This window comes from Littorina saxatilis, linkage group LG2, assembly GCF_037325665.1.
Source record: "Littorina saxatilis isolate snail1 linkage group LG2, US_GU_Lsax_2.0, whole genome shotgun sequence".
In the NCBI taxonomy this organism is placed as follows: domain Eukaryota; kingdom Metazoa; phylum Mollusca; class Gastropoda; order Littorinimorpha; family Littorinidae; genus Littorina; species Littorina saxatilis.
The window spans coordinates 103948739-103971861 of record NC_090246.1 but is presented as its reverse complement, the minus strand read 5'-3'; the positions used below and the strand labels follow the sequence as shown (position 1 = coordinate 103971861).

General features: G+C 38.6%; 1 protein-coding gene across 5 annotated transcripts in view; it reads right to left on the bottom strand.

Annotated features, from left to right (window-relative positions):
- The window catches only part of LOC138960416 (advillin-like), a 112601-nt gene that overhangs the window by 11244 nt on the left and 78234 nt on the right, over window positions 1-23123 (bottom strand). For all 5 annotated transcript variants that reach the window (XM_070332325.1, XM_070332326.1, XM_070332327.1 and 2 more), the window contains 2 exons: window positions 22436-22558; window positions 2653-2724 (listed from right to left, as the gene is read on the bottom strand). In XM_070332325.1, coding sequence (XP_070188426.1) covers window positions 2653-2724; window positions 22436-22558 — 195 coding nt within the window. The remainder of the gene's footprint in view (window positions 1-2652; window positions 2725-22435; window positions 22559-23123) is intronic.

The window sequence follows — 23123 nt, the reverse complement described above, 5'->3', positions numbered from 1 at the left end:
AAATGTAAAAAGGCCTGGAAAAGCCAAACGCGAGACAAGATGCATGCCCAAAATGTGACTTTCATCATCTTCTCTGTACGACCTTAAATTCAAGAATACAACAGGAATAAAGCTACACCTGAGTAAAAAAAAAAAAAAGATTATTTCCAATTCCCTCAAGATGAAATTCTGTTTCGGGAAAAAAAATTTGACATAGCCAAACAAAACTGTTTATCCATATTGTAGCGCTGTGTAGACTAAGTTATGTTAAGGTGTCTCCTGTGTAAACTAAGTTCTGTCAAGGTGTCTCCTGTGTAGACTAAGTTCTGTCAAGGTGTCTCCTGTGCAGACTAAGTTCTGTCAAGGTGTCTCCTGTGCAGACTAAGTTCTGTCAAGGTGTCTCCTGTGTAGACTAAGTTCTGTCAAGGTGTCTCCTGTGTAGATTAAGTTCTGTCAAGGTGTCTCCCGTGCAGACTAAGTTCTGTCAAGGTGTCTCCTGTGTAGACTAAGTTCTGTCAAGGTGTCTCCTGTGCAGACTAAGTTCTGTCAAGGTGTCTCCTGTGTAAACTAAGTTCTGTCAAGGTGTCTCCTGTGTAGACTAAGTTCTGTCAAGGTGTCTCCTGTGTAGACTAAGTTCTGTCAAGGTGTCTCCTGTGCAGATTAAGTTCTGTCAAGGTGTCTCCTGTGTAGACTAAGTTCTGTCAAGGTGTCTCCTGTGTAGACTAAGTTCTGTCAAGGTGTCTCCTGTGTAGACTAAGTTCTGTCAAGGTGTCTCCTGTGTAGATTAAGTTCTGTCAAGGTGTCTCCTGTGTAGACTAAGTTCTGTCAAAGTGTCTCCTGTGTAGACTAAGTTCTGTCAAGGTGTCTCCTGTGTAGATTAAGTTCTGTCAAGGTGTCTCCTGTGTAGACTAAGTTCTGTCAAGGTGTCTCCTGTGTAGACTAAGTTCTGTCAAGGTGTCTCCTGTGTAGACTAAGTTCTGTCAAGGTGACTCCTGTGTAGATTAAGTTCTGTCAAGGTGTCTCCTGTGTAGACTAAGTTCTGTCAAGGTGTCTCCTGTGTAGACTAAGTTCTGTCAAGGTGTCTCCTGTGTAGACTAAGTTCTGTCAAGGTGTCTCCTGTGTAGACTAAGTTCTGTCAAGGTGTCTCCTGTGTAGATTAAGTTCTGTCAAGGTGTCTCCTGTGTAGACTAAGTTCTGTCAAGGTGTCTCCTGTGTAGACTAAGTTCTGTCAAGGTGTCTCCTGTGTAGACTAAGTTCTGTCAAGGTGTCTCCTGTGTAGACTAAGTTCTGTCAAGGTGTCTCCTGTGTAGATTAAGTTCTGTCAAGGTGTCTCCTGTGTAGACTAAGTTCTGTCAAGGTGTCTCCTGTGTAGACTAAGTTCTGTCAAGGTGTCTCCAACCATTGTATACAACAGCAATATTAATAGTGACAGGAAACCAAAGACCAACCATTGTATACCACAGCAATATTAATAGTGACAGGAAACCAAAGACCAACCATTGTATACCACAGCAATATTAATAGTGACAGGAAACCAAAGACCAACCATTGTATACAACAGCAATATTAATAGTGACAGGAAACCAAAGACCAACCTTTATATACCACAGCAATATTAATAGTGACAGGAAACCAAAGACCAACCTTTATATACCACAGCAATATTAATAGTGACAGGAAACCAAAGACCAACCATTGTATACAACAGCAATATTAATAGTGACAGGAAACCAAAGACCAACCACTGTATACAACAGCAATATTAATAGTGACAGGAAACCAAAGACCAACCACTGTATACAACAGCAATATTAATAGTGACAGGAAACCAAAGACCAACCATTGTATACCACAGCAATATTAATAGTGACAGGAAACCAAAGACCAACCACTGTACACAACAGCAATATTAATAGTGACAGGAAACCAAAGACCAACCACTGTATACAACAGCAATATTAATAGTGACAGGAAACCAAAGACCAACCATTGTATACAACAGCAATATTAATAGTAACAGGAAACCAAAGACCAACCATTGTATACAACAGCAATATTAATAGTGACAGGAAACCAAAGACCAACCACTGTATACAACAGCAATATTAATAGTGACAGGAAACCAAAGACCAACCACTGTATACAACAGCAATATTAATAGTGACAGGAAACCAAAGACCAACCACTGTATACAACAGCAATATTAATAGTGACAGGAAACCAAAGACCAACCATTGTATACCACAGCAATATTAATAGTGACAGGAAACCAAAGACCAACCACTGTATACAACAGCAATATTAATAGTGACAGGAAACCAAAGACCAACCACTGTATACAACAGCAATATTAATAGTGACAGGAAACCAAAGACCAACCACTGTATACAACAGCAATATTAATAGTGACAGGAAACCAAAGACCAACCATTGTATACAACAGCAATATTAATAGTGACAGGAAACCAAAGACCAACCATTGTATACCACAGCAATATTAATAGTGACAGGAAACCAAAGACCAACCACTGTATACAACAGCAATATTAATAGTGACAGGAAACCAAAGACCAACCACTGTATACAACAGCAATATTAATAGTGACAGGAAACCAAAGACCAACCACTGTATACAACAGCAATATTAATAGTGACAGGAAACCAAAGACCAACCATTGTAACTTGCTGCATGGGCATGTTGCCTTCCCCAAGTTCTTTCTTCATCTCCTCAAACGTCTGGCCTTTCTGAAATCACACAAACCAACAATACTTTACAATCACTAACATTCTTTACAATCACTAACAGCTGCTTCTTCAAGTCATCAAAGACATCATGCAGAATTAAGTTTTGATAAAATAAGACATAAGACATATGATTTTATTACAACCACGTGCAGTACACAGGAAGGTTGGTCGGCTTGAGTACATTCAATACATAATACATTCAAACACAACAACAAAAACAGACTGCTCCCGAATTGCGTACACACACACAAATTCATACATGCTTTAAATATGGGCCAAAGTCAAAAGGTGCCTCTTGTCATGTGACATTTTTAAAAGGCTAATAAATTAAAGATTTTTTTAATATTTTAACTAAAGCTCTCAATAACATTGTACTAAAGTGTTTGCAGATGATATTGCCAAAGTTTAAGAACACAAAGTTGATAGTAAGTATTTTAGAGAAAGGGGGAATGTACGTTCTGGCTCACCGATTCCGACAGACCCTAAATATTAACGCAAAATAGGCTTCTGGACTAAACTTTTACTAAAATGAAACATGCGACAAAATCAAAAAAATACTGCATAAATCCATACAAAAAAAAATACAGTAAAGTAAGGTTGTTTTGAACCAATGCCGGGTCTGTCGGAATCAGTAACCCAGAACGTACATTCCCCCTTTCTCTCTGTGCAACGCTAAATTTAGTTTCCATTGAAATATTAACTAGTTGCAGCCAGCGTGCGTATTGATCCAATCTGCCCGTCGGTCGGCTAGCCATAACTACCGTATTGATCTGGTAAAAACAAACAGCAAGCTTGTCTTCTATACTGATTCCTCCAATGGCAAGACAAGATTAAATCATGTGATAGCAACAGTTACGTCACGTCCGCCCACCACTTGGTATTGATTGTAACATAGCCTGGTGATTTTGTCATTTCATTCCGGACTCGCCTGCCGTGCGGTTGTGTTTTCTGTGAGAGTCAAGATAGCATTTCTGAAGAATTAGAGAGAGAACTTCTTCCTCAAGATATGGATCAACAAAGCAGATGGAGTGTAGAACAACTTGGCATCATTGAGGAGCATATATTTCATCATAATAATTATGTTGATGTATTGAATAGAATGAAAAGAGAAGGGCCATCAGAAAGTAGGAAACTACCTAGATTTCTCTCCCAACCAAAAAGAAAACTGACATCTCTGTATGGGGAGCAGGTGAAAAAACGAAAGGTTATGTCACCAGAAGAACTCCATCAATACTTGCAGTCAAAAGAGGTTGATGTGAGTAAGACAGTTAGGAAAGAAGTTTTCTTTTTTTCCTCAGAGAAAATAGGGTCATCAGATGCTGCTATTGAAAAGCTGAAGGAAGGATACAGGCAGATTCAAAGACAGGAGGCCACCAGTATGTGTTTTAACCTTCAGTATGGTTCTCTTCTGGATGCATCTTTCAAATTCTTTCAGGAAGAAAAGGAACGAGGAATTCACAAAAACAAGTGGGAAGAGTGGTTGCAGGCAAACATTGGCATCTCACCAGCTTATTCACGCAAACTGAGAGAGATTGCTCGTTTGCTGAAACCATACTTTAGCAGGTTTTCTACAGTTGGTCTGTCTTTCATTGAAATCTACTCTCTGAGAAAAGATTTGAAGACAATGTTTGAAAGTAATGAGGAGATCAGAAAATATTGGACTTCTCCCATGCAAGAACCACTACAACTCCAAACACGATCCTCTCAGGTAGAAAACACTCAGTTGTGAGAAGTCAGTCACGGTTGAGTAGAGCGCTCCAGGCTGGAGCGCCAGGTCTTTGTATTGCCTGCTATTGATGTTTCTTCCAACCCGTCAAACAACTTCTAAAGGCTGCCTTTTCAGGCGGCCGCCGAGCGCACTTTATGCAAATGACTTGTTTATTGATTCAAGCTTTGACAAGTGTACTTGGTGGCTGCTTTGAAACTCAACAAAGCCTAGTACTCCCCTTTCACAAACACTTCCCAAACGCAAGCAACTTCCTTTTCCCCGCTGCAGTCAGAACAAAGCTGTCATAGCGGGTTTTCCCGATTGACAAAAATTCTTATTACACACTCAGACTATTTGAAGCCGCGTTTATTCTCCAGTGCCCAATTGCATAAGAATATTCTGGTGATGAATAAACGCGCTTTGTGTCATTAGCATCTAAAGATTTCTTGTTTACAATAGTTGTGTTGATCTGATGAAGCGCGGAACTGATCTTAGGGTTGTCATGGTGAAACACTCGCTTCTGAAACAGTGCTTCCTTGTAGTTATCATGCGATATGCTCGACTTTACAACCTGTTTGCTTACACCCTTTGCTTTTTTAACCACCCCTTTCTCACTTGCAACACTGTACATCTTTGCACGCAATCCAACATACTCCTTAATTATCTTCCCATTCATTTCATCTTTCATCTTTCCAATAACCTTCTTGTTAACATTTGAGTGCAATGGTGATTCTTTAGGGTAGTCGCAAGTGTCATAAAAAGAATCTTTTCCTTTTACTGCAGGACTTTCAGCTTCTAGATCTTTGTAAATGTCATCCGCTGGAATGTCAAGTAAGAATGAATCTGTGTCTGTGTAAAGTACTCTCGATTTGGGATATCTTGGTTTCAAATAATCATACAAAAACTCAAGCATCAACAGTTTTGACAACTCTAGCACAGTAAAGCCTATGAATACTGGTTTGTCAAGCTTGACTACAAGTTTTTTCATTAAGATACCATACAGCTGTTCATGAAAGTATTTAAAGTCTTGATACTGTGGTTTGGATGTCAGCTTGATGGCCTCATTTTCTCTTGTAACAAGTCTAACATCCTTTCTCTTGTGTGGGTTTTCCATTGTCTTACCAAAGCAACTGTTGTTCATCAGTTTAAAAAAGTCTTTCTCTGATGCATCAGCGGCTTTGGTTCTCAGTTCTGTGTTTTTCATGATGTAAGGTTTCATAAACTGTTCTTGATCAAATAAAATTATACGATGAACAGCCTTCAAAATTAATCCATGTCTAATGTAAAACTGTAACAGTCTGTAGTGACACACATACTTCTTTTTGTGAAACAGATTGGGCACCAGCTTTGGAGGTTCTCTTGGGTTTACTTTTAACCTCTCAGCCGCTAAAGGATAATCATTATGTAGATCATGAAGTGATAGTGGATAGTCTAAGTCAACTTCTAGTATCCATCCCTTTCGACTGTCTGGGCCTGCTTTTAATATTGTCAGCACAACACATTGTGAAAATGGTCCTGAATAGATCTTAAAGTTCCGAAGTGGAAGCGTCTGACACATTGCCCAACCATACAAATTGTTTGCATCTAGATACATGATGTAATTAGAAGGTTTCATAGGATCAAAGTCGTCCAAGTATTTGTTGTTGGCTTTGCAGTAATTGTGTGAAGCCATACTGATTCCTCCACGTAGTCCATTTTCAATCATCTGAAGTGTAGGTAGATCTGATAGCAAGTCAATCTTTACTCCTGTAAATCTAAGAAATGCATCCCAGCTCATGCCTGGTGCAGATATGTAATGTGAAGGATCTAGATTGTAGTGCTTCATACATGTTCTTCTGTAATTCTCAAATATATCTGCAAGTAAACAAACATCAGCCAACAAATATTGATCATGATAATCACCCATTGTATTACATCCTAATTTATTCCATGCAGTCTTAGCGTGTTCATAGTCTTCGTCACTTATACCTTTACCCTTCAGCCGTGAGAAGTAAGCATCCTTTGGTGGTAACTCATCTTCATCAAACCTCTCCCACGAATCCATGTATTCATATGGATAGACTCCCTTTCTAACTAAGTCACTGTCAAAGTACTTACATGTGATTGGGAAAGCAGTTAGTGATGAAGATAAAGACTCAAGTGTTCCCATCAGATGTTGAGCAGAATCGTAGAAGTGTAAACTATTCAGAGTAAAGGCCATGTACTTTTCTGAAGACTGCGCAATGCATCTTGCTTTGTATTCATCAGTTACTGCCTGCATGATCAGATGTGAATCATAACCGCGCAAGTTATGGAAGAAGATTGGAAGCTTCCAAGTCTTAGGATCAAACTTTAATTGTAGATTACATTTGCTGTGTGCTGCTCCTCGGAACTGCCCACTTACATGATCATGATCTCTTACTATTGGATTGTCTGTGTTTGGTGTTAGACTTTGTTCGCATATCCAACACTGTGTGGTAGAGTTAAACTGTTCTTGGTCTTCCGGTTTCATAACAATGTCTGAAAGATTCAGTTGTTTGGAGCAGTCATTTCGCACTTGGTTCATTTGCTGTAAGAAGTTCTTTGCTGCATTAGGTCCTCTGTACAATTGCGGTTTAGAATGTTTACCATCTGAACTAACAACAATAAATGCATATGAACAGACTTGATGATTACTTAGAGTTACTGTTTTAGGTAGGTCTTTTGGTAAAGGTCCTTCATATGGCACAATGATAGATTCAAAGTCAGCATAAACAACATAAGGACTTTTCTGTAGTTTGCATACATTCTTAAAATACACTTTGCTGTCTGGCGGTGGTGTTGTTAACTTCACAACCGCATCATCAACGCTCTTACAATGTTGCTTGTGTATAAGTGCTGCATGAATTGATGGAATACGCAAGAGACATCGCCTACAAAAGTCTTGTTTACTATTGTGATTGCTTGTGCTCGCCATCAGTCTACTCATTGTACGAATCAAAGTGTAATGATATTTTACACCATCAGTCATTAGTAACATGTCAACATGGTTAGTATCACAATCACCAATCGTTGGTGAGTTCTTTGATATTCTGACTGGTTTCAGTTCATCTTCCTCATCCCACGTGTAAACATTTACGGTGATGGGTTTGTTTTGCTGTTCAAATTTGTCAATGCTTGTAATGCTGACAGGAAATTCAATACCAGTAAAGTTTAGTTTATTTCTGTATGCATGATAGTTAGACACTCTTTCTGCATTTTTCTTTACACTGTACAGTCTTGCCAGAACACACCACATAAAACATTTGTCATCATCATTCTTTATGTTCAGCACAGCACGTTTTTTGACAAGAGCAGGAGGTAAAGGTATGTAACTTCTACCTCTGATGGGGGCAAATTTACTTAGCTTCAATTCTATTTTTATAATTTCACCTTCTGACCATCCGGATCCTTTCATCTTTGCATCCTCTGCAGCTTGCTCAAACCGTTTCATCATTTCATCTGCCCAGTTTCCATTCAATTCTGCCATAGAATTAAGTGCTAGTTGTCTGGTTGAAACATGAACTTCTAGCACCTCATCACTGACTGTTTTGTATTTTATTAAACTGACTATCTGCACTTTTACTGGAGGTTCAATCAACAAATTGTTTGGAATTTGTTCAATGGCGTCTTGCACACTGGACTGCACATTTTGAGGATCCGTTACTTGTAATTCAACGGTGTCAAATACTGTCGATAAAGATTCTAATACAGAGTTTTCCATCGCTGTGAGTTTGATTTTATAACTCAAAATAAAAATATAAATTAAAAAAATGAAGTTGCTTAGAATTCTTTCTCAGAGCTTCCATTTTTGTTAACACTATAAAATCTGAAATAAAAAATCATTTAACATTTGTACCACGTGGAACTAATTGTAATTCCTCTTTTACAAAGGCTCTTTGCGGTGCTGGTTCTCTCAAGTAATATATAGGTGGATTTGTCTCTACTACTCTCTTGATTTCATGAATGTCAATACTCCAGATTGGATCCGTTGCACGCTTCCTGCTGTCACCCTCAGCTTCACCGGGTGCATATAAATATCTGACTTTCTGATTGAAAGGTAGTAATGCCACTGGTGTTGTTGACTTTGGAGCAACAGGTATTGTTTTCTGTTTGATTGCATCAACTGGTCTTAACCCTGTAGCTTTAAATACCTCCAGATTCATTGCTCTAAGTACTGATGGTAATCTTTTGACCCATTCAGTGTTACGCAATTTACTTTCTGTGTCCAAAAATTCCTGATGGTACTGATATGAAAACAGTTTTTCTGCCAACTGTTTGTTAAAGCTCTCAACAATAGCCTGTGACCTGTGGTTTCCTGGAATACCTCTCTTCACTGTAACATGATGTTTTAACAGAAGCTGGTTGACAGCTCCTTTAAACTCCTTACCATCATCGCACTGAATCATTCTGGGATACTTTAGTGGTCCACGTCTGTAAATTTCTTGCAGGGCAACAGCTGTAGCTATAGCACTTTTCTCTGTCAACGGTTCAGCATCTTTGTATCTTGTTGCAACATCAACTACAGTCAGTGCATACTTATATTTCTTCCTTCTGACTGTGTCATGCGGTAAATACAGCAGGTCTATTTGATGAGTGTCATTCGGTTTAATGTTAACAAAGTGTGGTCGTGTAATTTTTCTTGGTGCAGGTAAATAGATCTGCCAAACTGCCTGCTTTGACAACCATTTCTTTGCTGTATCTTGAGAAACACCTGCTGCGTCACTGAGCTTGTCAATAGCAGTTCTTCCTTTCCAGTATCCTTTTGGGGAATAATATATTTTAGATAACAAAGCATCACTCATGGTTTTTTAAATGACAGAATATTAAGATTTGACAGCACGCGCAATAAAGTAAACAACAGCCATACCAATAACAATGAAAACAATCTCGCCCACCTTCTGCTCTTCTGAAGGTTGATAAAAGTCACCCAGTTTTGGAGGAGCACTTGTCTTCATTTTCTTTCCAGTTACAAGATAGTATTCTTGAATGGCTGCATCAACATTGGCAAAGGTTTTGTTTGCATGTCCTTGCTGCCTGAGTTTATCATTCATAAAGTCTAACTGCGCAATTCGTTTCTTCTCGTATTCATCCTGTGCTTTCGCCAGTTGTTCCATGGCTTTGTTGTGCCTTTCCCTCTCTTCACCATTTTGCAGTTTAGAAAACAAATAGTTGCTGCCAGAAAATGCAAGCGCATTTACAATCGCACCTCCCACCATCATAACCAAGCTAGCCATTTTATTGTCTTACATGTTTATATTTTCTGGAATAATTCCTTGCTTCACCAGGAAGTCTTTTGTTGCAAAGGAAGCTGTCACAACACCAATTAGTTTAGCACCGTCTTCGAAGTCTAACTTTCCCAAGTCGGCTGGTTTCATTCTGAGGAGACTTTTACCCAGCATTGTGTAACCTACACTCAAGCCTCCAATCACTGCAGCGTGATAAACAAGATTAACTATTGTCTTTTCAGAACTCATTTTTATGTTATCAAAATTAAAATATTAAAATTATTCCATATGAAATGAATCCACTGCAGGTACTACTGTGGGCTTTGTTATTGTTTGTACTGCTTTGTTTGTTGGTTTTGGTGTTTCTGATTTTGGTGTTTCTGATTTTGGTTTTTCTGACACTTTATATTTGCCTTGCCAAAGTTTGTAAAGCAAGTATCCACCTCCTCCAACAACAGCTGCTACAGCTACTTTTCTGTATGATAGAAATGAAGATTTTAATTCTTGATCAGTTTGTGTGACCTTAGTCACTTCAGGAATGTTTGGTGTCTGCTCAACTTCAGACATAATGTTCTGCTTTGCCTTTTGATTTAACTTTTTTTGTCTGTTCCATTCGGCTAGTTTTTTTCCTGCTTCTACTCTACCAGGTTTCTTTGTCACTGTGTTCACTTCTGGTATTTTCGTCTGCTCCACTGTCTGCTTCAACTGATCCGTCATCTTTTTTATTCTGAAAATTAATGTGTTTGAAAGTAATTAATCCAGCAACAAATGGTACTAATAAAGCACCAAATCGATAATACAGGCCACAGGCAAGAGATTCGAGGGACTTGGAAACAACAGGGTCATGAGTTAGATCATGTGTTAAGTCTTCCTCCGAGTCGAGAGGTGTAAAATGTCCAAAAATCTTTGTGTACAAACCTATAACAGTCTGTCCAATACTTCTAACCATCTTAGAACCAAGCACTGATTCATACCGTCCATGATACTTTTCTATATCTTCTGAGGAAAGATGTTGTACTTCTTCCACAGTTAACTGCTGCCCAAGGTAGTGTTTTGTTTTTCCACAAACAGCAAGTGAATACAATCTTTCTTTTTTATCGGGTATAGTCCTACTGTCACAGATTTCAATATCTGTAGCAGTCTGCATCAGCAATTCATCACAGTTCATTTTATTTTGATGCAGAATAAAATTAAAATCTAGTAATTAAACTTGAGTAAGAACTTAGGTAGGAACTTAACAAGAACTTAGGTAGGAACTTGAGTAAGAACTTAGGTAGGAACTTAACAAGAACTTGAGTAAGAACTTGACAAGAACTTAGTAAGAACTTAGGTAGGAACTTGACAAGAACTTGAGTAAGAACTTGACAAGAACTTGGTAAGAACTTGAGTAAGAACTTAGCAAGGATTTCTACAAACATACATACTGAACTGGTTGATCAGTTTTTAAAACCAGTTTCGAGTGCTTAGAAGATTTCAGATTATTCTTTATTCTTTCTCTCTCCTGTTTGTTTTCAATGACATCATTTTCTCGAAGACACTCTTCAAAACTGTCACGGTCCTTTGAATAGAACAATGTTATTGTTTTGAGTTGCTCTCTAAAGTCTTTCAGAACTGCATTGTATTTTTGTGTTAATATCCAAACTGATATTAATGCATGTCGTCCACTGAATGCAAGCTTTGCTAGTGCACTTTTCTTTCTAACAATGTCACGTTCTGCTGCACAGTCATCAATAATAAACAGTGTTGGCGTGTTCTGAAAAAGATCGAAATAATGCTCCAAGCAAACATTTAGACGATCAGAAGGATTTACAATAAATATATTTTGATCAGACCATATGAATTTTCTCTCCTTGTATGTTCTGTTATGCTTTATGGTTGGACAGAATATGACTATGTGTTCAAAGTGATTTATGTAAACAGTTTGTAATAAATCCAAAACATATCTTGTTTTGCCGCAACCTGTTGCCCCACAAATCAAAGAACAGTGTGGATCTTTTGGAAGAAAATCTAGATACTTCATTTTAACACGTTCAATAAACAATATCCTGTAATCTGCTTTCAGAGATGTTTAACTGCGCATCTGACACAACAAACACGTAGATCTTAACTGATTTACTACTACTCCCTACTTCCTTTTCAATTTGTATTGTGATTCCTTCTGATCCGTTTTCAATTCGCCTTCCACTTCCATGCAGTTTGTTGTCGTCAGTTGTTCTGAGATCCAGCCATAACGCATATTTATTTGTCAAGAAATCTTCTACGCCAACACCGTGTAAATGTAGATCTTTAGCCACAAGATCAGATGTTGGGTCTTTCAATCTTCCTCCAGTAAAGTACTTTCTTGCTTCATCATAGTGTTGGTATGGCAGCATGCCAGATGCAAATATTTGGTTTGGCTGCCCTTCAATTGTGCAATATACTCTATTGATTAGTGGATTGTAAAACTTTTCTATTTGCCTTTCATATGAATCTTTTGGTTCCTCAAACAACATAAGTATTCCCTTCATTGACCTAGCTGGTGTATTCAAGTTAATGTTCCAGATTGGATCAGCCTGGCTTTTTGAAAGTGTACTGTGATTCAACACTCTTTCATAATAGATAGGCAGCTTAGAACTGTACTGATTTTCTATAAGTCTAGCCAGTTCAGGATGGTTTACAACATCAAACTCTAAAGAAATTCCAGACACCTTATACTTTGCTTCCGGGTCTTCTGAAAGCATAACACGATCATAACTATTGAAAGTCAGGTCGTATGACAGCCTGTCACGCAATGCTCCTTGATAGAAGGGAGGATGTGAATTTATGAGTTCAAAGTCAAGTGGAATACAAAATTTGTTTCCAAAAGCAACATTGACAGCGTTATCTTTTTTGTTGTCAGCTTTATCTCCTGCTCCTATTCTAACTTTTATCCCATTGTCTGACTGAATCCCTTGAAACACTCTGTTTTTCTTTTCATTGTCAGTCAACCAATTATCTGCGTAAACTAAAAATACATCTGCATTATTCAATGACATCACTTCCCGCCCTTCCAGTTTGACAGTAATCTTCCTCACAATTGCTCTTCCTACATTATAAGCCAAAGTCCTATTTTCATCTGAGCCAGATTCTAATTCTAATTTGAATGATAGTCTTACAGTGCCTGGTACAATAACATCGTTCTTACCTAGATTAGGAAACCTAACAGTAAGTATTTCATTCTGATCAATAGTAGAAGGATTATTTGTGACTATAACTGTTTGCCTTATTCCTTTTACCCCGAGAGGTTCTTTCAGCCTTCTGTAAGGATCAAGAACAGAACCGAACGATTGTGCCATCTTTTTTTATTTTCAAAATAAAAAATAAGTTACAAATGGCAGAAGGTGGATTTGAAGATTTATTTGAGCCAGCGGACGACATGAGCGAAGCAATCCCTTTGGTTCCCTATCATCATTCACTGCATTATGAGGTGGCACGACATGAACTTCTGGAAGGTAAAGTTAGAGATTTCTACAAAAGTTTAGGAGAAGAACCTGATGTTTTAGATCCAAACCAGTTCAAAATGGAAGCAAATCATTTATATACAACTAGCGATAAAGGAGAAAAAGTCCAACTTACATATAAATCTAATCCTGCTAAGTTTCTATCAAAAGTTTCACTAAAACAAAAACTTACTGCTAATCGACTTAGGCAATTAGATATTGTGCCTAGCACACGGTCATCATCTTCCCATGTTGTTTCCTTACTTCAACAAGCAGAACTAGGACTACCAACTGCTACTCAAATAGAATCTGTTCCATTGCAAGATCTTAATAAACTTGCAGATGAGGCTGATCAACTTATACAAGAGATAGAGACTTCTTTTTCTGAGGAAACTTCACTGAAGACTCCACATGAACTATTACCTATGAGAGAAATAGAAGCCCTTAATCAATCACTACAAACCATCAGAGGTGAAATAGCAAATAATCTGTCAAAACTAGGTCAGCTGGATGAAGATATAAACAAAGAGAAACAAAAACTTGCTGATGCTGATGATTTGAACCTAGAACAAGAAGTAAAAAACAGAATTTCTAAGCGTTTAAAAGATTTGCAGGAGGAGAAAGCCATAAGGTTAGAAGTTCTAAGTAACAATAGAGAACAACTGAGAACACAGGTCAGCAGAATAAAAAATACAATTCAAAGAATCCTTTACGAAGACACAACTCTTGCTGAAAGAATTAGAACGCTTTTCAGAGAGCAGGGAATCACAATAGCTAGTATACTAACTGCGTTAGGATTTGCAATAAGCACATTAGTGTTAACACTCACAGGTGGCACTGTCACACCTCCACCTCCACCTTCACCTCCATCTGATCCGGGATGGGTAAAGAAACAACTCAAACACATTGCAGAACTATTAAAGAAACTAGCAGCAAAAGCTTTGGATGCACTTCCAGGAATCATTGGTTCAATTGTTAGCTGGCTGTTATCTTTTGCAGGTAAAGTTGTTGGTTTCATGGCTGAACATCTCTGGACTCTAACAGTTTTAATTGCAGGTGTTCTGCTAACGAGAATAAAGCAAAAGTAAGCCGACACCCACTCCACCAATTACTAGAGCAGTCTTCTGCGATTCATGATCATCACTAATACTAACAGCTTGATCATCACTAGTGACAGAATGATCTTCACCTGCAGCCCGATCTTCACTTGTCACGCTTTGTTTCTGTTCATTGTGATATGGCTGTAGCATCGTTCTGATTTCTGAATTCAGTTCTTCACCCTTTCCAAGCGGCTGGGTGTCACTAGCAATAATGATTTCATTGTTATAATTTGTTATTGTTCCAATCTGCAGCTGGAGATCAGAAGGTAACATGTAAAGGCCGTTACCAACAGCAAAGTCAACTTTTGATCTTGCATAACGGAGAGAGTCTTGATACCTTTTGATGCTGGAAGGCAGATCAACTGCAGAGTTTATGACATCTTCTAAATTTGATAACAACTGTTTCTGTGCACCAAACCCTGTGCTTGTTCTCATTATGTTTGATCGTGTCTGTGCCTGCGAGCCTAGCAAGCACCACGTATATGTTCGGATAGATTCATTGATCCTTTCAACACCTGATCCAGTGAAACCTTTGCCGGTGTCTAATATAAAAGTAGTCCATGCATTGTGGTGCTCTTGTTCTATTGATCCTAACTGTACCTGCACATTTGAAGAAAAAGATGTATGACCTGGCCAGTAATCAAAATTATACCTCCTGTGGACACCCCATAAATATAGTGTTCCCATGCCATGGTTTTTGTCTTGCTTTTGCCTAAAGTCGGTCTTAAAATCTATATTGAATTCATTGCAGAGACGCTCATACACTTTCATGTTTATCCTATTGTTGAATGGGTTCCAGCTCTTTTCATGCGGCATTGGTGCCTGAAGTTCAGACAAGATTCTCCTGCACTGATAGTAAACGTGAAATGTGTACACACACTTTGTCAGTAAGTTTGAATTATTCATGTGGTCTGCATAGGACACTCCACATCCTGTGGTTGCACAGAATATTGCAAAGTTTAACTGATTCTGATAGAACTGAATTGGGTGAGAGTTCCACATCTTTGGAACACTATCATTTTTGATTGGGGGATTTAGGTAAGAATGGAATGGGTCAGGCACTTTAACGCGAATGGATTCTGTTTCTGTTACAGCAAAGTCCAACTCATGGAAAGAAATAGTCTTTGGATTGTAATATGGTCCAGTTTTGTATTTAATGTCTTTGTTGAATTTATACTGAATCATTTTTGTTGTTGAATAAAAAATGTTTATCACACTAACAAATGTGAAGACTAGTGTGCCAGTTAAACTTGCAAACCCTATCAACAATCAAAATGGAGGAATGAAAGTTGCACTGCATGAAATTATGTACAAGGTTACTTGGTATAATATCAGTAAAAAAAAGGCTAACAACTGGGTTAGAATTAATGGTAAAACGCATTCTGTAGAAGATGGTTACTATGACTTCTGCACTTTAGAGAAAGAATTGTTTGCTCCAGTAGGTATTACAGCGAGTTTAAATCATGCAAGTCTCATTGCTACTCTTACTATGCCCAAAACTAGAGAAGTAAACGTTGAGTTTCCAACCAAACTCCTTGATATGCTTGGAATTACAAATTTATACAAGGGAACACGTCCCATTGACATGGATGTTAACAGTGTACTGTTTGTTCACATGAGAGAGCTTAACACATCCTATAATCTCTTTAATGATCAGCGTTCTGATCTGCTTAGGATTCTTCCACCGAGTGATGCCTCTTTTTGTAAAATGCACGTGCCAACATTTAAGACACTTCAGTTCAAGGACTTGGAGGAAGGGTGTCATGAATTCCTACACATTGATCTGAAAAATCAAAGTGGACAACCAGTTGATTGTTTGTTTAACATTACATTGGAAATAGTTCCATAAAATATTGAGTATTAAAATGTCGAGTGGACCTACAATAGCTTATCCTGTTGCATGTTCAACTATAGAGTTGAAAGATTTAGCAGACGCTATCGACTTTGAGAGCAATGCTGAAGTTGGTGCAGTGTATGCATTCGAGTTTACAGACACTGGTCATTACAAGAGAAAGGAAATCGACGATGAAAAGAAACCAAGATTTCTCAAACTAGGCCAAATCCGTGATGTTAATGTACCTGATCCAATTGTCGATGACACATTCTACATGTGGAAACATCAGAATAAAAAATGGGTACTTAGTCCTGTTATCAAAAAGATTGACTGGGAAATGAAGTTTGAATTTGTGAGTCCATACACTCTTGTTGGAAAAGACGACACATTCCGTAAGTCAATCAATGCTAAACCACTAATTGTTAGCCTTGTTCCTGCGATTAACAGCAGGGGAGAAGTTGCAGTTAAACCTTTCCATAAGAACAACTATCTCATTCACAGAAAACAAAGTGTTGAAAAGGACGCTGACACCATTGTCGATTTTATACCCAAGCTTCCAATAGGGCAGAATGCAACTATGATATTTGATATAGTTGTCAGGAAAAGGGAAGAAACCACAAACACTGTTCTAATGAGAGGAATAAATCTCAACTGGAGACCATTAAATGTTGAAGAAGTCAGAGTATTTATTGCTGTTCAAAAGGATTCTAACACAATAAAAAAACAGACGTCAAACCAAAATGTTGTTGTTAACGCAGATATAAATAATTTAACAGAAATAAGAAGTATTAATCTTACTTATCTTGATTTGATTGCTTTCTACTATACAGATAAGGTGTTAAGCAATGAACAGCTTCAAAGCTTAGCAGAAACACTGGCCAGTGAGAATTAAGATAAATATTTTATATTTTGCATTAAAAAGATGACTAGCAGTGTGAAGCTTTATCCTAATATTGATGAAAGTGCAGCAGAAAGTCAACAATTCAGACTGGCACACATTAGTAATATACAAAAACAACTAGAAGATGAATTAGAAAAATATTCTCGCGCTAGACGTAAGTACTCAACAACTTACAACAGCCTTTCTAATGCCAGCACTGGTTCTACTATCCTTGCATCAGCTGCAGGTGTAACGGGAACAATTCTGTTAGCTACCGGAGTAGGGACTCCAGTTTCTCTAATCCTAGGTGGTGTGGCAGCAGCAGTTGGTGGTTTATCATTTATAGCATCAGCTATAATGAAAAAAATTGTGAAAAAGCTTGAAAAACACGAATCCATTTCCACTCTTGCATCATCAAAATTGTCTAGCCTAAAACTGTCTATCAGTAAAGCACTTGAAGATTCAAAAGTTTCTGACGAAGAATTCAAACAGATACAAACAGACTTTGATGACTACAAAAGTAAGAAAGCAAGTATTCAAACAAAAACACGAGCTGAATATAACAAGCCAATCGATATAGAAGATCTGAAAAAGCAGTTTTTAAAAAAGGGGATTCAAATAGGACGGGAAGAAAAAGTAAAAATAGAATCACTTGTAAAGAGTTAACTATTCGTTTAGACAGTCACATTGCATGTATCAGATATAATTCTAACAGTGAAAGAACACATGAAGTAAAGTTTGTAAATGAGAGAGCGTATTGAGCTTAAGAATGTTGTATAAGAGAAAGGGAGAATGTACGTTCTGGGTTACTGATTCCGACAGACCCGGCATTGGTTCAAAACAACCTTACTTTACTGTATTTTTTTTTGTATGGATTTATGCAGTATTTTTTTGATTTTGTCGCATGTTTCATTTTAGTAAAAGTTTAGTCCAGAAGCCTATTTTGCGTTAATATTTAGGGTCTGTCGGAATCGGTGAGCCAGAACGTACATTCCCCCTTTCTCTATTTTTTTATGAATTTCTTATCCTAATTTCCTCCTATTTTTTGCCGTTTCTAAAGCCTCGTTTTTGGGTGTCATTAGAAATGCAAAATTAAACAGTGTAACCTTGTTTTTTCTTAAATAAAGAATAGATGGGCCGGTTCAGTAAAGTTCATTCTTTTATTTGAATTGGTCTTCAATATGAAAAAAACAATCAACATTGAGAATTTGAAGGTTAAAAAACTACAGTCTCCTGTGACATGTTCTGTCACACTAAATTCCTCTTTCTTTGCTTTTTTGCATAAAGAAAATGAAAAGAAAGAGCCATCGTTTTGGGGTCAACAAAACGTTATCAATGTAGGCTACATATTAAAAGTTCAAAAAATAGCATGGTACCAAAATTAAAACGAGTTTTGACACGTTGCAAAAAATCTGTCACAAACGTCACGAGAGACAGCACGCGATTTTCGGCACCTTACTTTCGATCTCGATTAACGGCAGTTGCTTTTACGACATCCGCAAAGTGGTCTGAGCGACATACGAGTTTCTTGCACATTCGAACGCATGGCGTCCTTGCGACCGGGTACGTTTTCTGAATCCGTCACACGCTTTTTTACAAGTCACAGGGAACAACGCGGGGTCCAAAAATAACGAGAGACATGAAAGAACATCCTTCTAAGAAAAACTGAGTGCTTATTCTTCTTTGTAATGTTATGTTAACGAAGTTTTACGGAACAGAAGCACACAACTAACTTTCGATTTTACAGGATTAATGTTAATAAAAATGTTTCTCGTAACATGTGACGGAAAACTAATCTCTTCCGTCACACTGACTTGTCACAAGAAACTGGAAAAGTGTTGTTTTTCATGCAAAAATTTACTTCAGGATTTTCTTGTCTCTTTACACAAGTTAAATAAATGTTAGAAAACAAATGCTACATGGTTTGTCTGAAAAGTCTTTGTTGTTTTTTCTAGGAAGATTTGCAGAAAATCCAAAAATCTGTTTCTAGTGACGTGACATTTTCATGATGGCCATGCTTAAAAGATATTATATTTGAACATTTCTTTTGACCATAATTCAAAAGAGGCATTTAAGGTAACAAAAAACAGCACTGAAGATGTATGTCACGAGAAACAGATTTCAGAGCAGGACACAAAACACAAATTTATTCAGTTGGTTGAAAACCTGCAGGGTTAGTTTTAAAAAACATTAAAAGTACATTAATTAATAATGTCAAAAATGCAAAAAAGAAAGTATAAAACATAAAATGAAAATATAGTGTTCCATTTGGCACCTTTTGACTTTGGCCCATATAATCTTTTTCTCTCAACAGCATTCTTTCTCTAAATTCTGTCCACTATTGGCCAGATCTAACTTGTACTGGCCAGATCTAACTTGTACTGGCCAGATCTAACTTGTATTGGCCAGATCTAACTTGTACTGGCCAGATCTAACTTGTACTGGCCAGATCTAACTTGTACTGGCCAGATCTAACTTGTACTGGCCAGATCTAACTTGTACTGGCCAGATCTAACTTGTATTGGCCAGATCTAACTTGTACTTCCAGTGTGCTTGCATCGAAACAGCTCATCTTTCTCTAAATTCTGTCCACTATTGGCCAGATCTAACCTGTACTTCCAGTGTGCTTGCATCGAAACAGCTCATCTTTCTCTAAATTCTGTCCACTATTGGCCAGATCTAACTTGTACTTCCAGTGTGCTTGCATCGAAACAGCTCATCAAAGAAATGACAGGTCATGCTCAAGCATTATTCCTAAGGAATCGATCACTGAAGATCAATTATTTTAAGATTCTTTCAGTATGAGAACACACTTGCACAGAGCCAACAGAGCCAACTCAGGAATGCGTGGATACATTGGATAAAAAGCAAGAGAGTCAACTCAGGAATGAATGGATACATTGGATAAAAAGCAACAAAGTCAACTCAGGAATGAATGGATACATTGGATAAAAGCAACAGGGACATACGCTCTGGAATCCCTGGATACATTGGATAAAAGCAACAGGGACATACGCTCTGGAATCCCTGGATACATTGGATAAAAAGCAACAGAGTCAACTCAGGAATGCCTGGATACATTGGATAAAAAGCAACAGGGACTTACGCTCAGGAAAGTGTTGATATATTGGATAAAAGCAACAGGGACGTACGCTCAGGAAAATGTTGATACAGTGGTACCTCTATATAACGACTTTGAAAATGTTACCGAAATTCGGTCGTTATATGGAGGGGTCGTAATATGGAGGAGTTGGTTTGTTTTGTTCATGTCCGGGTCCATCACTGATCCGGATTGAATGACATGGGCGTTTTGATTGATGCCGCCCACAAAGTAATGATATTCTTTACTTAAACGATTATGGTAACCAGTTTTCTATTCAATTGATTACCCACACAAAGTTTTCTTGCCCCGTAACTATTCAAGAGTTAAGGTTTGCAATAAACACACCGAGGTCGAACAAAAGCATGCGGTCCCAAAGCATGCACATCGATGACGATGCCGATAACATTACCAGTTACTAATCACAGTCATACGATACCCAGCAAGGATTTGGTTAAAAACAAAGACACAGTGTCCCAAACGCAAGGTACCGAACGTAAAGAACGGCGGCAGTGTGTTGAAACTGACGTGAAATTGTAGTGAAAAGCGTCAGTTTTCACGATAAAACACTCGCTCCTTCAAGGGACATCACTGCATTTCGGACTGTCCAGGGAGTTGAGTAATTTAGGACACTCCACTACTCATCTTCAAACTTCACTGACGGGATTCTGAGGAGAATTTATTGATTCAACCAAACGCACGGTTGTATATCGCATCACTCGGTCACGGATCGGGGAAAGCAAAAAAAAGTTCCAGATTTCGAAACCATGTTCTGGCGTCGGCCATTTTTAGCTTGACAGAAAACACTTGCACGTGCTTCGCTGACGTACATCGCAAAATTTCATGACGTCACCACAACTTTCGGTTTTGGTTCGATGTGCGGATTACTTTCATGACGTTTCTGTAACTTTGCGTGTTTTTAGGTAAGAGTTACTGCACAGGTCTGTGCGAAATGAAGCAGAGATCTTGCAAATAAGCTTTATCTAGTCATAATAAAGTAATGACCTGAAATAGAAACGAAAACCCGTGGCTTCAGCTGTTTGTGAGCCGAAGTGATGTTGTACACGGAAAGGATTTCCGCAAGTTTTGAGTGTCCGTATCGCGCACTGACTCGACTTGAAATAAACTACTCACAAAAAGTTAGGGAACACCCTTCATTTTCATGTGTTTTTGCTAATCGATGCTATTGTCAAAACTTTGCAAGCTACAACGCTGATCTTACACACACGCACAGAGTGGACTCCTACCTTTGTTGTACAGGCTTGGTGTGCTGCACGTGCTACTTGGGCGTCAGTGGCTGAGCGTTGAAAATTGGTGAAAAGTTGGAAAATGTTACCGTTTTATGCTGACTCACCATTTTTTCTATAGCGTGTTTCTGACAAAATGATGCACTGCACGTGGAAGCTTGATGCTTTGACTGTGAACACTGGTCACTGGTTACTCAATAAAAGCCAGGGCCTGGGCGGACCAGGGCACAACATCACGATGGTCGGACGACAGAAGTTAAGCCTGCTGGACAGAGGAAGAGCCATAGGGTGGTTCCAAGACGGTGTTGGCGTACGGGAGATTGCCAGAAGGCTTCTGTGGTGTGGTGGCAATCTCCCGTACGCCAACACCGTCTTGGAACCACCCTATGGCTCTTCCTCTGTCCAGCAATCCGTCAGAGAAAAGTCGGTCGTATTATTGAGGGACCCGTAAAAGAGAGGGGTGGTAAAGAGAGGTACCACTGTACATTGGATAAAAGCAACAGGGACTTACACTCAGGTAAATGTTGATACAGTGGATAAAAGCAACAGGGACTTACACTCAGGTAAATGTTGATACATTGGATAAAAGCAACAGGGAATTACACTCAGGTAAGTGTTGATACATTGGATAAAAAGCAACAGGGACTTACACTCAGGACAATGTTGATACATTGGATAAAAGCAACAGGGACTTACACTCAGGAAAATGTTGATACATTGGATAAAAGCAACAGGGAATTACACTCAGGACAATGTTGATACATTGGATAAAAAGCCACAGGGATGTACACTCAGGACAATGTTGATACATTGGATAAAAAGCAACAGGGACTTACACTCAGGACAATGTTGATACATTGGATAAAAAGCAACAGGGACTTACACTCAGGACAATGTTGATACATTGGATAAAAGCAACAGGGACTTACGCTCAGGACAATGTTGATACATTGGATAAAAAGCAACAGGGACTTACACTCAGGTAAATGTTGATACATTGGATAAAAGCAACAGGGACTTACACTCAGGTAAATGTTGATACATTGGATAAAAGCAACAGGGACTTACACTCAGGTAAATGTTGATACATTGGATAAAAAGCAACAGGGACTTATGCTCAGGAAAATGATACATTGGATAAAAAGCAACAGGGACTTACGCTCCACATGTCTCGATCCCAGACCCCGAAGAAGCCTGTGAAAGATGGGGGTTCAAATCCCTGGCTGATCTTCATGATGGGTGTGTCTGGGTCTCTGCCAGCTGGGTCTGTCTTCAGATATTCCTGCACATGTAACAAGAGCATATTGCAAATTTTAAAATGTATGCATTTGGGTAAACCAGGATGACATTGTCTGTTGTGAGAGCAATATGTGAGAAACTTTGTGCTGTCTTTGAAAAGGCATGCACTGAGCACACACACACACACACGTACGCACACACACACACACACACACACATACACACACACTGACCAGTGCTAAGACTTGCGCCTGTTCTCTCTCTGTTTTGTTGGAACCCTGACCAACCCACAGGTAAAGACACTCCCAGCAATCCAGCAACATCACATCACACACACACACACACACACACACACACACACACACACACACACACACACACACACACACACACACACACACACACACACACACACACACACACACACACACACTGACCAGTGCTAAGACTTGCGCCTGTTCTCTCTCTGTCTTGTTGGAGCCTTGGCCCACCCACAGGTACAGACACTCCCAGCAATCCAGCAACATCACGTCACACACACACACACACACACACACACACACACACACACACACACACACACACACACACACACACACACACACACA